General features: G+C 33.9%; 1 protein-coding gene across 8 annotated transcripts in view; it reads right to left on the minus strand.

Moving 5' to 3' along the window:
* Positions 1-15,971, minus strand: part of Csmd3 (CUB and Sushi multiple domains 3) — a 1,082,130-nt gene that overhangs the window by 225,685 nt on the left and 840,474 nt on the right. For all 8 annotated transcript variants that reach the window (XM_063257640.1, XM_063257641.1, XM_063257642.1 and 5 more), the window contains 2 exons: positions 11,568-11,706; positions 7,972-8,159 (listed from right to left, as the gene is read on the minus strand). In XM_063257640.1, the coding sequence (XP_063113710.1) occupies positions 7,972-8,159; positions 11,568-11,706 (327 nt within the window). The remainder of the gene's footprint in view (positions 1-7,971; positions 8,160-11,567; positions 11,707-15,971) is intronic.

The raw sequence follows: 15,971 nt of genomic DNA on the forward strand, positions 1-15,971 counted from the left end.
ACAGTTACTCAGTGCTAGAATTTATTGTCATTATTTGCTGTAATTCATTCCTAAGTACTTTAAAAAATTACTTTGGAAAAGAAGCAGAGCCTTCTGTATTATTTATTTATTTATAATAAGCATCTTTTCACACAGGAGTGAGTATACTCATTTTCTGTTACTGAATTTAAAAATTATTCTGCTGTTTGTGTTGCTAACAGTGCATTTTACTACTAAGAAGAATATAACAAACCCTGTTTCTCTGCCCTAAACCTACTTTCCTGAGTCTGTTTCAATCAGAAGTATCTCCCATTATAAATACAAAAACCTTATAAAATCCAAACCATGTTCTTCTCGGCCAGATAGTTTACACCAATACTAAATACTTTCAAAGCCAGCAGTACAGATACTCATTCACAACAAATAAATCTGCTGTAAAGATAGAGAGTGACCAAGAGACAAGCAGAACACTTCAAAACTCTGTAGAGACATAGATTATATTATTTAATTTGTGAAAGGCACTGACATATTTTGTAAATAGATGGGTAATACTGTGAGATTATTTCCATTTTATTATGATAATTAAAGATTACTTAAGATATAATAAGTATGTGTATATAAGGAACCTATCATGCAGTACAATTATTTTAATAGCATAATGAATACATTCAAAATAAAAATTTTTTTTCTATGTCAAATTTATTCTATATTAGTGGGAAGTCAGAAGTGAAGGAGAATGGGTGAATGCTTTTGTTTTTTGTTTTTGTTTTTTTTCCTTTTTCTTTTTGAGACAGAGTCTTGCTATGCAGTTCAGGCTGGCTTTGGGCTCACTTTATGGCCCATGTTGGTCTCATATCTGCAAACAATTTTCTGCCTCTGTCTCCCAAGTGCTAGGATTACAGGAGTGTGCCACCACACCAGCTTTTGGTGAGTGCATTTGTGGGTCCATCAAAATTTATGTCAACAATTTGGTGTTTGGTATGACAAAACGTATTATAACAAGGCCCAGCTGATTACAACACTAAGGATATATCTCTTCAGTTCACAGTTCACAGAAGTTTGCAAGAAGTCTCTACACTAATAAGAAATAATGAAATATCTGTTATTTAGGCATAACAATATATAATTTCTCCCAAATCAAGTAAAAAATAAATGGTGGAGTCAAACATTTAAATGATCAAAACAGAACATCAGAGGAATGCAGAAGGTCCCTTTTCTTTGTTTTCTTTCTTTCTTTCTTTCTTTCTTTCTTTCTTTCTTTCTTTCTTTCTTTCTTTCAATAATTATAAGTGACTAACTAGAAATAGAACAGTGAAGCATCAGAAAATATTCTGTCTCTCATGTTGCTTATAGTTTACAGAGAAAAGAATTATATCAAATAAATTCAAATAACTGTGAGGAATGCTGCCTAGGGGGAGGCACTCAGGAAATGCCCAGAAGAGTGGCAACTAAAATCAGCATTGCTGCATAGTAGTTATTCAGAGCCAGGATGTAGGCCTGAGAGCCGTCTAAACAATATTAGCACGAAGCATTCTTTTCAAGGAACAAAGAGAAGCTGGCTGTGGCAAATATTGTAACTGTCCTACTAACCTATTTTATAACTTGGTTTTATGGTTTGTCTTTTTTTCCTCCTCTAAAAAAGATATAGAAATAGCAAATAAACACAAAAACTAAAAATAAATAAAATGAGCATTGAGAATAAAGAACTAGTTGGATGAAAGAGAGAAAAGAAAGCATGAAGAGAAGGCAATGTGCTGGGGTATGTAACTGAATAAATTCAACTCCCAGGTTTGAAATCAAAGCTAAATGATTTACTCTTCTGCTCAGCACAAGCACACACACACACACACACACACACACACACACACACACACACATATGCACATACACACATTCAAATATTTTTCATTTGATGTAGACTCACACTTTAAAAATTGCTTCTCAAACCAAAGAGTCCATTCTTTGTACTCATGAGTTTCACATTCATGGGTTCAATTGAAAATAGGACAATAATAATCAAATAAAAAAAATCCCAGGATGTTTTACAAAAGAAGACCTGAGTTTACTGCACACTGAGGACCACACGGAAGCCATGACTATGAATTGATTCTCACACCCTGCAGTAGCCCCTGAGCTTTCACTGAGCCTTTCTTCGTGGCTTTCCAGCATTGTTCCAATGTTATTCACTTTGCATCTCATTGGTGTAGTAGGTAGTTAGGCTGAAGAAGTTGGCATCCGTATTGAACATTTACAGAACTTTCCCATACTTTCTTGAACATAGTTCCCTAAATGATACAGTATAACAACTATTTACATACCATTTATACTGTACTGGTTATTATAAATAATCTAGAGATGCTTTAAGTATATGAGAAGATGTGCCTACCAGGTAATGTTGGAATTACACTTTTGTACAAGGAATTTGAGCATCGAAGGATTTTGGTATCCACACAAAGTCTTAGAATCAAGCCTTCATGAATACTCTGGGAAAATTGGAACTCTTTCTAGATAAAATATTCAGAAAACAGTGTTTCCAGGAAAGAAGCAGCAGGGTGATTACTAAATTTGGTCATTAAGAATAGGGCTTTAGTGGTACAGGTCAACTCGTTTATGTTTAAGAACAAAACCTCACATTGAGTCTTTTCTTAAGTAAGCAAGTAACATAGCAATATTTTCAGGAAAGCAACCTGAAACTGAACTATTTTCCTTGATGAAAAGGAAGGATTGAAAGTATTCTTTAAAAGGATTAGTCTTTTTGCCAAAGTTCTCTCCCTAATACTCATCTTTTGCAAATTTTGCTTTTCCTTCTTTAAAATCTTCCACAAGGTTGCAATAGTATGTCTTTGAAACTAATGCAAAACAGTCTGCTTTTTGAGGAAAGGGAAACCATGGTTAACAAATTTATCAATATTGCTACTGCAAGAATTTTCTACTGATAGCTGCAGAGTTATAGTGAGAACTGGGTACAAAATATGAAGCAGAAAAATTTGTAAAACTTAAATTTTGGCATAGAAAGAACTACATGTGAAGCCAAGGCCAACAGAAGTGTGGTTGCTAAAGAGGTGAGAGCCATTAAAAAAGAAACTAAGTACTTTGTACAGGGACAAGTAGAAGGGTACCTTGAGGACATCTCAGATATAAGCAATATTCAATCAATTGCAGACTCAAGTGTGCAAAAACTGTCAAACTTTCCTTTGAGGAAAGCACTTTGGACCCTTCCTCAAAAGAGGGCTTGTAGGCAATTGTTTCCCTAGAATTGATTTGACCATGGTTAGCCATCCAGACACGTTAGCCATTGTCCTAGAGGGTCTAGACAGTGCTTCCACTGACAGCACACCATGATGTCATCCCTGTGATGCTAGTTGTAACAGCATGCAGAATGCAAAAGTCACAGGGTCAAAGAGGCTTCCACCAGGATTTTAAAAGAAGGACCGGAAGGCTAGGCAAGGAGACCCTAACAGGGCATCACAGGAAGCTGTAGGTATGAAGCCAAATGTGCAGTAGAGACTCTAAGGAGCTGGAATGTTAACTGAGGAAAACCGCAAGTTGTGAATGAAGCCAGTCCAAGAGAGAGGTCAACTGATACAGCCTTAGAGATGGGGATATCTAAATATTTTAGAGCTCACATTTTACTACTCAGTGCTTTGGATTCAATGAATCCTTTCCAATTTCTTAGTCCTCCCTCTTGGAATGTGAATGTTTACCCTGTGCCATTGTACTTTAAGACTATGTAAGTTGTTTTCTATTTTTATAGAGGTTCACAGTTGAGTTTGTCTTGAAAGATCTCTGAAGAGAATTATACTTTTGAAAAATGCTTGCACTGTTGAGGCTTGGGGAATGGAATATTGATGTTTCAGTTGTACAATCTTAGGCAAAATTATGAATTTGCTTTTTTTCTTTGATATTGTGTATGACTTCAGGAGACATGTTTGCATGTGAAGTTGACCAAGGATCAATTGTAATCATTAATCCTGATATATATGAAGTCACTGGAGTCAGTAATGTCTCAAATGTTAGTAAAAGGCATGCTGTTTGGTGTGCTTGGGTCCTGAAGGCATGTCCTTGATTTCTTTTTCCTTTTTTTTCTTATCACTAGCCCCTTCTGATGTGGCACTGTTTCCCTCTCTGCTTCTTGGCCACCAGGATCTTAGCAGCTTTCTTCTTCTACTTCCTTTCCCCATGAAAACTCTGCCTTGAAGCTGGCTAGTCATGGACTAAAACTGAGCTGAAACTTGTCCTGCTGTAAGCTTTGGTTGTTGGATGCTGTTAGTAGCAACCAAAAAGTTAATTGCTACATTTGTGTTGAAAATTGTTCACTCATGGATGTAAATGATTGCTTTTATTTAAATTACTTCAAATATACCTCAATACAATAAGAGCTCAATATGTTAGCTCCTTATTAACATTTTTCGCTATCAAGCGCAATCGCCATACTTATAATTTAAATGTTAAATGTGTCCTTTTAAGTATCAGTGATACAAGGTTGATGGCTTTCACTGCTTCTATTTGAAATAATACTGAAGTTTCTATCCAAAACATTTAATAAGTTAAAACAAAGAGAAGTACATAAGATTAAAAGAAACAGAAATGTCTCTACACAAACAATTCAAAAAATGTTTCAAAGAAATTATTATCTTAAAGGAAGTGCTAATTAACTTTGTAAGATATTGAGGAATTTCAAAAGTTAAACTGTGCCCTTATTCACAATAACTAGGAAATCCAATAATAAATGTTTCACTTAAAAACAATGCAAAGTATAAGACATTTAAGATTAAAACGAGGAATATATTACAATGGAAATTATAAATTACTAATAATAAGCATCAAAGAAAACATGAGTAAACTGAGAGCCCTGAGACATTAATGGATGGGAGGGTTAAACGTCATAAATCAATCTACCAATAAAACAGTGCAGTCCCAGTCAATTTAGCAGTCAGAATTAGCTTAATTTTAAAATTTAAATGAATTTCAAAAGGGTTATAGACACTCAAGAGAAGTTTGAAGAAGAGAGTGTTGCACTTAATTTCCTTACATTCATGGCTTATCTGAAAACTATGATAACAGTTTTCATCAGAGTCTTGGCCTGGAGGTTAAAATAAATAAATAAATAAATAAATAAATAAATAAATAGGCCAGTGGAATAGAATAAAAAATTCAGAGACAGATAGAAGAACTTGACATTTGACAGAAATAGTACTACCTGTTGATAAATGATGTTAAGGTAGTTGATTATGCTCATGGAAAAATATTAGATTCCTAGCAAAGAAATAAACTGCACAGAACATAAAACATGAAAAGCAAAGCTTTCAAACTTTGGAAAACAATTTAGGAAAATATCTTTATGAGACTATAATGAGGAAGAGTACACAAAAAGGACCTTTCACTAAGAAAATAAAGCATTGAATGTCATGATTTTTAAAATTTGTATACCAGAAAAAATCAGAAATAAATTGTAGCTATTTGCCAAAGATGGTGGTAAAAAATTCAATAAAGCATAAATAACAAAGTATTCATATCCAGAGCACTTGCATTATTTTATAAGTACTAAAAATGAATTTAAAAAATTAGAAAATGTGATGTATTAGGAATATTCAGTTAACAATAAGGAAACATCAATATGTAAATTAGAGAAAGGATGCTTCATTTAATTTTTAAAAAGGTAATAAAAATTGACTATGAGATACCATTTAGCAAAAGTAAGATCAGTAACTTTCAAATTTGACAAAAGCACTGGATTTTCAAAACTGGAGTTTGAAAAACTTTTATCCCCTGTGGTTGAGTATAAATAGGTATTATTTCTTTAGAGAATAACTTTGCAATGTAGATTTCAGTTGAAGGAGTTCATACCCTTTTACCTAGTGATATCATTCTTATAAGAAAAAAATATAAAAGACTGTCTATCTTATTTCATTTTTAGAATTAAGTATGTTGAACAACTTAAGTAATCACCAGCAGGAAAGCTTATAAATTAACTAATACAATCCTATGGTAGACTACCTTAAAGAAATTTAAATCTAAAGCTACTTGTGGCTAAGAATCATAAATTTCAAAAACAATGTGAGCAACTTTCAGAAGAATATATACTGTACATGTTAAAATACAAAGTTGTCTTAAAATAGTACAAACGATGCGCACATGTCTGCATACATGAACAAGAATGTCTGAAAATTTCCAAGATTGCTCATTACGAGTTTTTCTATGTAGTCAGGCAGCTGCATTCGAGTCTGGGTCGAGGTGCACATCCCAAGTTGAGCGAGCAGGATGATACACAGGCTCACTGAGACATGAAACCGCTGGCTCCATCAGCTCCAGCCCCAGGCTCTAAGCACTCTCCAGCTTCTTCTGGGTCAGCAAGTCTAGCACTAGCAGACAAGTTCAATAAAGAGCCTACACACTGAATCCTCATTCACTCTGCCAACCAGTCTGTGCATCCTTTCACTGATCAGTCTGTTCTCTTAACATGCCCCGTGAGGCGAGAGATTCAAAGAGGGCTGAGGGTTTCCACTGCAGTGAAAGCTGTGCTGTGTCCACAGCCAGCCAGTATCTTGGCCCTGTCATACACTTCCAAGTCACGGTGGAGATATCCGAGGACTGGGTGTCTGTGACTTGGTAACTTGTGAGTTTTCTCTTTCCTTAAAAAATCTTCCTTGATTAATGCCATACATTGTTGGGGAATTTATCTTAAACTCTTATGACAGCCCTAAAGAGAAAAAAACCCACTCCCATGGCAAATACAAAAAGAGCTTAATTGTGCATGTAGCAAAAAAGAGCAAAATTAAGGTTTTTCAAATTGGTTGGTGGATACTTTGAATTTTTAAATCTTATATAATTTTGATTATTAAAAGTAAAGGAAGGACTGGGAATATAGCTCAGTGGCACAGCATCTTCCTGGCAAGCACGAGGTCGTGAGTTCAGTCTCCAGTTCAAAAATAAAAATGGAAAATAAAATAAAATTAACAAATCTGAAATATTTATTTATAGAATTCAGTTAAAAACGTAATGTGAATTCTCAGTATATATGAAATCAATTATCAATAAATATATTTCAAATTATAAAACTAAGATCTAAATATGTTTCTATAAGCATTGATGGTAAAATTTATAATCTTTATTTGTGTATTTTAGAGGTTGAACGCAGAGGTTGGAGAGGGTCTGCTGGGTTAATGCACAGTAGGTGACTATAGATAATGATGATGTACGATGTAAGAAACTAAAGAAAAGGATTTTAAACATTTTCCACATGAGAAAATGATAAATATTTGAGTAGTTAAATATGGTTAGCATTAATTATTACACTAATATATCTCTAAATCTCTCTCTCTCTCTCTCTCTCTATATATATATATATATATATATACCAAAGCCTTACCTGGTATTCCATACATAGGTACATGTTTTAAGTTTTCATGTGTTAGTTTTGAATTTTTTTATATAAATAAAAATATTGAAATCTTTGAAGTTGTGACAGTACAATTAAGAAAAATTCATAGGCTTTTAAATATAATTTATTTAAATACTTGCAGAAACATTGTGTGACACAATTTCCACAGCCTTTTGTCCACCCTATTTGAATGGTGACAGACCTTAATATTTGGAAACATTTTCTGAAATATATCTGATGTATGTATTTTCCTTCTAATTGAAAATGGTGCCTGAATAAAGTATTTAAGTGAAATTTCTGTTTCCAAAAATGAAATTTGTGTTTTGCGTTGTAGCTTTAACCAACTACAGGAGTATCTAATTGCTAATTTGTTTGCCTGATACATTTCCTTTGGTAGCAATTAGGGAAATGCTAATTTCCTCTTCATTGATAGTAAAAGTCTGCAATGGGAGAGCTCTTTTATGAGGTGAATTGTACAAACTCTGTATTAAAAATGCATATTATAAGAAAATGAATGTAACTCATGCTGACAGCCACCACCATGAAGCCATCTTTGTTACAAAATACTCACAATTTAAATCACAATGGTACAGTTGGATGCTTGTATTTACCTTTGTATTCTAAATGAAATCCAGTGTAGCTAACAGATCCATCACTGCGGAAAGCCAGATGCATAGTGTTCGAGCTGCTCTCTATTCTCTCTGGTAACTTGCTGTCTTGAAAACTTCCAATCAGTGGACTATTACTGTCTGGTCCATCATATATATAGAGGAAGTCATAGTTTGGTTCTATGCTAAAACTAAGGGAAAAATAGGAGACAGAGAAAAATAAAATAATTACTATCTTTATTAGAACATTAACTATAATAGTCATATAATTATATACTTAGTGATTTAAAGTGATACTAGAACCTGTCAAAAATAATAGGAAACCTTGTCTGAATGTGTCAAACTGAGCGTGAAAAACAGAAAGCAAAACCTTGATATTTTAAAAAACTTCTACATTGACAGTTTATTAGAAAGGGATAAAAGAAACAGTAAGGAATGTAAGAAAAAGTAAGGCAGAGTTCAGCAAATTTGGAATGAGAAGTTGAAATCTTGCTTCTATTCCATTATGTACATCTATTTTTAAGTTTTAGTCCATGAATTTATACCATGCAAATGCAACTTCTTTTTCTTTGTTTTGATTTTTCCGTGTTATAATGTTGTTAGAGCATTTCAATATTATGAGAATTTTGGTTTCTTTAAATTCAACTCTACAAATCAGATTCAAACAAACGTTGAAATAAAATACAAATTTATTTCTAAATTACTCAGTGAAGCACTATACATTGTATTAGGTATTCTTTTACCTGAAAGAATATATATTTTCTTTGGAAACATAATGTAGGAGAGATCATACTAATACATAACAAAAATTAAATAATATTGCACAAAATGCCCTTTAATATGCAAATAATTCAAAGCAAAATTTTAAATATTGCAAAATTTCCATAATAAACTTGTTGTAGCATTCAAAATTATAAGAGTTATCTCATATTAGTAATGATACCTAAATACTTCAAGGGTAGGAGGCAGGCAATGAATTGACCTGTATATAACCAACTTAATTCTGTAACAGACAAACACAATAGAAAGAATGGGACTCATTTTGGGTTATTAAGAAAAGTTAACCAGTTCATAATATAAAATGAAACCAGTAAAGCTTGACATTTTCAAGCATGCATCCCAGATGAATTGCTTGTGGTTTTGTCATCTTTTTTCCTAGCAAGTGGTTTGTTAGGTGAAAGTTATTTGCAAATCTATAGGACACTCAGAAATTAAGTTACTACAGCTACTGTTGACTTTCCTGTGTGGCCCTGTAGGAAAGATGGATTCGCCACTCAGCATATTTGTGTGTAAATGGTCATGAAGAAAGAGTAGGCCAGTACAGCAGATACTGAGTTTTTTATATCTAAGTCTTCCTAAAATATGAGAAAATTAAGGAAATATCACAGTATTATAGCTTGTTTTAATTTTTTTCAGTAACTTTCCACGTCCAAAGTAATTTATCTTAAAATTTGTCAGTACACTTGAGGTCTGAATTTTGGTAGCTGTTGATATCATATAGCAAAAATGAGATGAGGAAGGCTTATTTTACTATTTATTACTTTGCTTATAGGATAACATAACGTTCTATTCTTATCTGTTTAAGAAATTAAGATTTGATGGTCAATAGAACTTTCTTGTCTAGCTCACTGTTGGGAAGATCAGTGTAAATGAGTGCTTTCTCAGTGATAAACTAGCATTATGCTTGGAAATCTCAAGACCTGTTTAGTAATAGAATGCAAGAAATATATTTCTAGTTTCTAATTTATCTTAAAATATAGTGAAATGTTAACTGATAGCTTGTTTGATAATAAAAACAAAACTAAAAGTCTTTCTGTACGACATTTTAGAATCTTAATAGTAATTATTTTCCCACAAAACTGGAAGGACGGTGCACTTTGTAGTACAGTATGCTTTTCAAGGCATTTTCAGAAATAGAAACTTGGTCTTACCAGTAATCATGTAGTACTGATTAAGGGAGGAATTAGGATTTTTCACTTTACCAAAGAGTTTACCAAGGCCTTGAAAAGTTATCTTCCTAAGGTCACATAATCAATGAGAGGGATGGAAATCAAATTTGCATCAAGCACTCCATGCAATAGCTGTCTATCTCCAAGTTAACCAAGTTAATAACTCTTTCATTATTTTATAAGTGAGCCAAATCCTATGGCAAACACACAGATCTTTCAATGTCTATACTCCCATCTTGTCAACTGTAAAAATCAAAATAATATAGTATTTGCTTCAGAAAGTTTCTGACACCAGGTCCTGGTCTATAACTAAGAATATTATTGTTGCGGGCTGCCTGGTATTATCAGTTAGCAGTGTATCACTTGAAATTGTAGAAAAAAAATTCCATATAATTACACTTTTGCTAAATTTTCGACAGTCTGAGTTACTTTTACTTTGTTAAAATTTAACTTCAAGGGGCTGGGGATTTAGCTCAGCGGTATAAGCGCCTGCCTTGCAAGCAGGCAGTCCTGAGTTTGATCCTCGGTACTGATAAAAAGACAAAAATAAATAAATAAATTTAACTTCAATAGATTAGAAAGTCTTCAATGGTGTAAGCTTAATATTTTACATAAAAACCAAGCAAGTTTAACCCACTGGAAACAAGAAAAAAAGAGTTGTCATTTGGAGTCAACTTACTGATGACATCAAACTTTATTAAAATTAGCATAATTCTTACTCAGCAAACATTTTGCTTATTATTTCGCATTAAAATCTTTTCTTCCATTTGCTGTGTTAGAGTTCAAAATCAGGGCTTTGCACATGCCAAGCAAATGCTCTACCAGTGTGCTAAATCACCAACCTGTTCCACTGAAAATCATCAGCCTCTTCCATTAAGGGAAAGAGATTCCATTTTATCATGTTGACTTCATACGAGAAAAAGAGATTCACTCAACTAAACAATTTACCTATGGTAACAGCTGTGATGGTGCTTTCTTTCCCACACAAGCTGCTTTTTAAAATTATTATTATTATTATTCGTGCTGTCTAAGCTTTATGCTTCAGTTTACAGAGAAACAACAAATGTAAACTTTGGAACACTAAAGGTAAGTTCTACCCTGGGACCTGATCTGCTGGTAAACCATTCAAAAATGACCTATTAAAGCGTACTCTGTCAGGCTTAGTTAAAGAGACTGCCAGAAAGAAAAGTTACTAGAAATATGTCTTCTGAGTCCAGAGGTGGTGGGTGCTACAAGGGGTTTCCAAAGTCGCGGAAAGTCTTTTGAGTGGTGCAGATATGGGAGAAACAGTTCTGATGTGCTGACCTTTTAATCTCGGAGCTTAGGAAAAAATGAAATTTTTGAAGCAGTAAGTGCAGAGAGGGAGGAAAGGTTATAAAGAGATCAAACTTCATGAGAGCCAATCAACCACCGGAACCCTAAGGAGTTTCCCCTGCACTGGGAAGGGGATAAAGATTCTGACCTAAGTCCTTCCGAACTGTCTACATTATTATTGAAGGCTTTGCCAATTGTTAATTGCAAAATATTAGTATTGAGATTATCAACAATATAATGAAGACGCCACATAGAGAAATAAAACTTTTGCCTAGAACAAGTACTAAAGCAAATAACCAAAAAGACGATTCAAAGGTGGCAGGTGTAAGAACCCACCTGATAAAGGCCAGGGAGATGACGTAGTCAGCATTGACCCCGATGGTCCAGTCACAGTCCCTGCTGTGCGGATAGGGATGCGGGAAGTTGGGTGAAAGAATAAAGCCTGAAGATCCTGTTAAATTGCCTCCACACGGTGCTTTAATTTAAAGAAGCAAACAAAATCCCTTAAGAGATTAATGAAATTCATTAGCAATCAATACATTTGTGAAAACATTTCTGTGGGAAGGTTTATGAGACATTCCACAGACCTGGCTTCTGTGAGTACTAAACGATTAAATACTGTAAAATTTTTCAAGGAAGACCATCAGCATATTGATTACATGGCATATACACGGATCTACTGAATTTGCTGCTTTTCTAGTCTCTGAAAATAAGAAAAACTTATATTTTTACATAAAGGGTCTCTCTATTGCTGTTTTTTTTTTTTTTTTTCGTGTGAGAGAAAACCATTGAGAAGAGATATAAAAATGATTTCCCGTGGTTACTATAAACCCTGAAGGTTACTGGAAAAAATGAGGAAAAAATACAAGACAAAAAAATAACCACTAATAAATGGAACAATATAACACAGGATATTTGGCTCATTTTCATATCTTCCTTGGTACCTTTTGTGATATTTATGAAGGAAGAAGCTTTGATAATAGTTAATGAGAAACGATAATTATCTGAGCACCCAGAGTACTTTACAACACTCTATACTGAACGTGATTATAGTATATTCCTAAAACGCGCTGGCAATGCAAACAGGCAGTTACTAATTATTATTGTAGTCTAAATGAAAGTGTCTGTAACTTTTCAGTGGAAAGGTTAAAAACTTGCCAGTGAAATTTAGAAAATAGATTTGTTAAGGGATTATTTTTGAACTATGTCAAATACAGTTACGTTTAGGAAATAATGTTTTGCACAGAGGTGGCAGCTTAAGAAAACAGGGAGATAAAGATATTCCCAGTGGCAAGAACAGTAGGGAACCCAAGCATGGACACACACACACACACACACACACACACACACACACACGTACTCACACACACACACACACGTACACTCACATGCTCCTTTTTTGTGTTTTCTGTGGTTTTCTTCTCATTCTTTGGTATCTCCCTCAAACTTATGTCACTCAAAGCTAACAACTGGTAGTTCCTTTATAAATAACTTTTATAAAGGACACAAATATAACAGAGACTTGTTTTTTCTTTTTGGGCTTTTTTTCAAATCCATAATCATTCTCACTTGTTAACTTTTACCTAATAATCACTGTGTTATTCTCTGGAATTCAACCTTTAGTTTTCTTTTGGAGGATTTGTCCACAGCTCAGTCTTACTGTCAAACCCTTCTTTCATTCATTTTATAACTTTGGCATTCTCCTGAGTCCTTTACCTATTTCTCCTAATATTCATTCTGTTACATTTTTCCTTGTTGACTACTTCAAAATTTATGACTTTCTCTTTCCTTGTTTTATACACAGATCACTCCCTTTCCTGTCTCCTGCAAATATCTCTGGAGCGTTCTAAACCATAAGCCCAAGTGCACTCTGCAGTCTCTCGGTACATCAAACAGAACATTCAGAACACCACTCAAGCTCACCTGGAACCTGCTTCTCCTCCAGTGTCCCTGTAATGTGGGTTAATACTGTCACCTTCCTATGTTCCCAAATCGGTCTCCCTTGTCTTCACTGTAATCTTGTACAGTCTGTGGAGAAGTCCTGCCAAGACTCTACCTCATAAACATGTTTTCTACGTGTCCTGGCCTCGCTTTTCCACCATATTTCGTGGTCTAATTGACTCTCACCTCTCTGCAGGATGACTACAATGTCTTCTTCTGATGAAACCTACTTCCTGCCAATTTGCTTCTCCATTGAAAATCACACTGTGCCTGTGCATGAAATTCTGTGGTTCTTTGCATTTTGCTGGATTGCAAAAGAGATGAATGAAAATCTGCACTCAACTTGGGTGCAGATTTTATCGGCAGCTGTTATCGTTCCCTTCTCCTCACCCATTATTTTATACACATACATCACATTCAAACACTATCAAAGGGCCTGTAGTTCATAATACTTTTATGACATTTTTATGAAATTCCTTTTTCCCCCCTTTTGTATGTACCCAGCTTTACTCATATTTTAAATTTCAGGAAGATTTTCTGGAAAAGCCTAACATAGGCTAAGCTTGAATTTTTTTCACTCTCTCCTGGAATCCAGAGCAACTTCTGCTTAGCTTCATTTCTCTTGTCTTCTATAGCAAGATAATATTCCATTCATGTGTCAGGATTCTCTGCTAATATGTAAGCTAAAGACTGTTATTTACATGTTATTTATGACTCGAATTCAGCAATCTACATACCATATTTTCCTAATAGAGTCTGAATAGAAAATAAGCACTAGTGTGATATTTCACCATGCTTAATATAAGCCCTACTCTAAATGAGTCATAGTTAACACTGTCAACCAAATAGACTCGTTTGGTATGTCTATTCAACACATGATGGATGTATAGAAGTATAAAATCATAATATAAATATATAATTGCATAAATACTATTATTGATGTCAATGCTTCAATGATAATACAAATTATAATATTTGTAAATACCCAAGTGGGCACATTTGGACTACAGGTAAACACTTGTGTAACCAGAGAAACTTGATACTTACTGCTGAATGACCAATCAGAGTACAGACACGGTACATGAACTGTGTGAGCCTGATTATGAATAGACATGGTGTATCTACCGTGAATTTTCATAATCCAATATATTGTGTCTTGTGATGCACATATTTAGAAGCACACATATGAAATGAAACTTGTGCATTTTTGTGCCTGCAATTTTTCATTGCTTTGGTGCGGACCACTATTTTTAACTATCATTGGTTTTGCTGTTACTCTTGTCTCATAAGTCTTTAGTTAATGTTTGCTTTAAAAGCAACTGTGTAAAGCCTAATCTGCAAGAGGTTGTAACAAGAGATGAAGAATTCATGGGATAAAATCACTGATGGCTCTGTTGCCAAAGCACTAGGAGCAGGGTACATAGACAAGAAGTGCTCATTTAAGGAGAACTCTATTTGCTGGACATGAGAGATTAAAGCCAATGGTACTGCAGGAAAGGGAGCTGCAAGAAATTTAGGCTGGAATTCAGGGTTTGGAGAGTTATGATGATGTTTTAGAAGATGGCATTACTGTGTTTAAATAAATGAAAAATTTGGCACATGAATAGATGAATATATTTAGCTTATTGTATATGAATAAATGTTGATTGCTAGTTCTTTATATTGATTATGAAATAGTGAAGATGACTACATAAATGTGCAATTTAATTTGAAGCTACATGTTCTCACACAAATTATAGGTTACCTTGTCTTAGGTGTTTTAAAAATCACATGGGAATGTGAAAAAAATACATGAAAATATGAATAATATCACAGAAATATGTACACATTATACATAAAAGAGTGGAATAATGGCAAATATTTCACAAGATTCTTTTCAGGTGCCAGACTGGTAGAATTAAGTGCAATTTGGGGAATAACGAGGGAACAATTTCATTTTAATTTTCCTTATTTTCCAGTACCAACATTAATTTTTCTATTGTTAGAAATTTTATATAGACATTCATATATATCAATACATATATCTCTTAATATATATCTTGAATCATTCAAAATATTGGAAAATTCATTACACGTATTTTAAGTGTCTTATTAGATATTATATGATTATACTTGCATTGAAGCATAAGATTCCTTAAAATACTTTTTATTTTATTATTTAAATTACTTATGAAGATTTTCCAAATACCTCTAAAAAATTCAATAATCCAGGCAGAAATGTTATTTTACATTTTTAAGTCCTAAACAACCAGTAAGTAAATTTACACTATTTTAAGAAGTATTTGGATTTTTTTATATACACCTTCATCAAACATCGAAAATAAAAGTCAGAAAACTTCATGAGTTAAATGTTCGGTTAGTTTTCATAGAATTTCAGCAAGGATGATTTGTGAGTGTAGTTTCTTGTGGAGCAGTTATATGAGCCGAAGTCATTGATAAATGCTTTACAGTCTTCTTAATTTTTTCCCAATTCAGTTTCGCTGGTGTCCTGTATTTCTCAGCCACCCACCCACACTAATGTCTTTGTTATTTACCTTCATATTGAGTGCTGCTACTTTGCCTCTGGCAATGTCAAAGTAATCTTCACACTGTCAATTTAGCTGCAATGAATCCTATTAGCTCTCTAAAGATGATGTGCTTCTGCTTGGTACTTGCTATCAGGCGGACTACTTGTACATGCAAGGAAAATGCTTTATGCTGTAGGGTCTGAGACACAGACTTATGGAGTTTCTAAAAAGTTCAGGGTTTAATCTTTAGCACAGTATTTCCAATCATGGAGTTCTTTCTTATCAGTTTCAG

The sequence above is a fragment of the Cavia porcellus genome, unplaced genomic scaffold, assembly GCF_034190915.1.
Source record: "Cavia porcellus strain 051 isolate PalLab524CR breed Dunkin Hartley unplaced genomic scaffold, mCavPor4.1 scaffold_10, whole genome shotgun sequence".
In the NCBI taxonomy this organism is placed as follows: domain Eukaryota; kingdom Metazoa; phylum Chordata; class Mammalia; order Rodentia; family Caviidae; genus Cavia; species Cavia porcellus.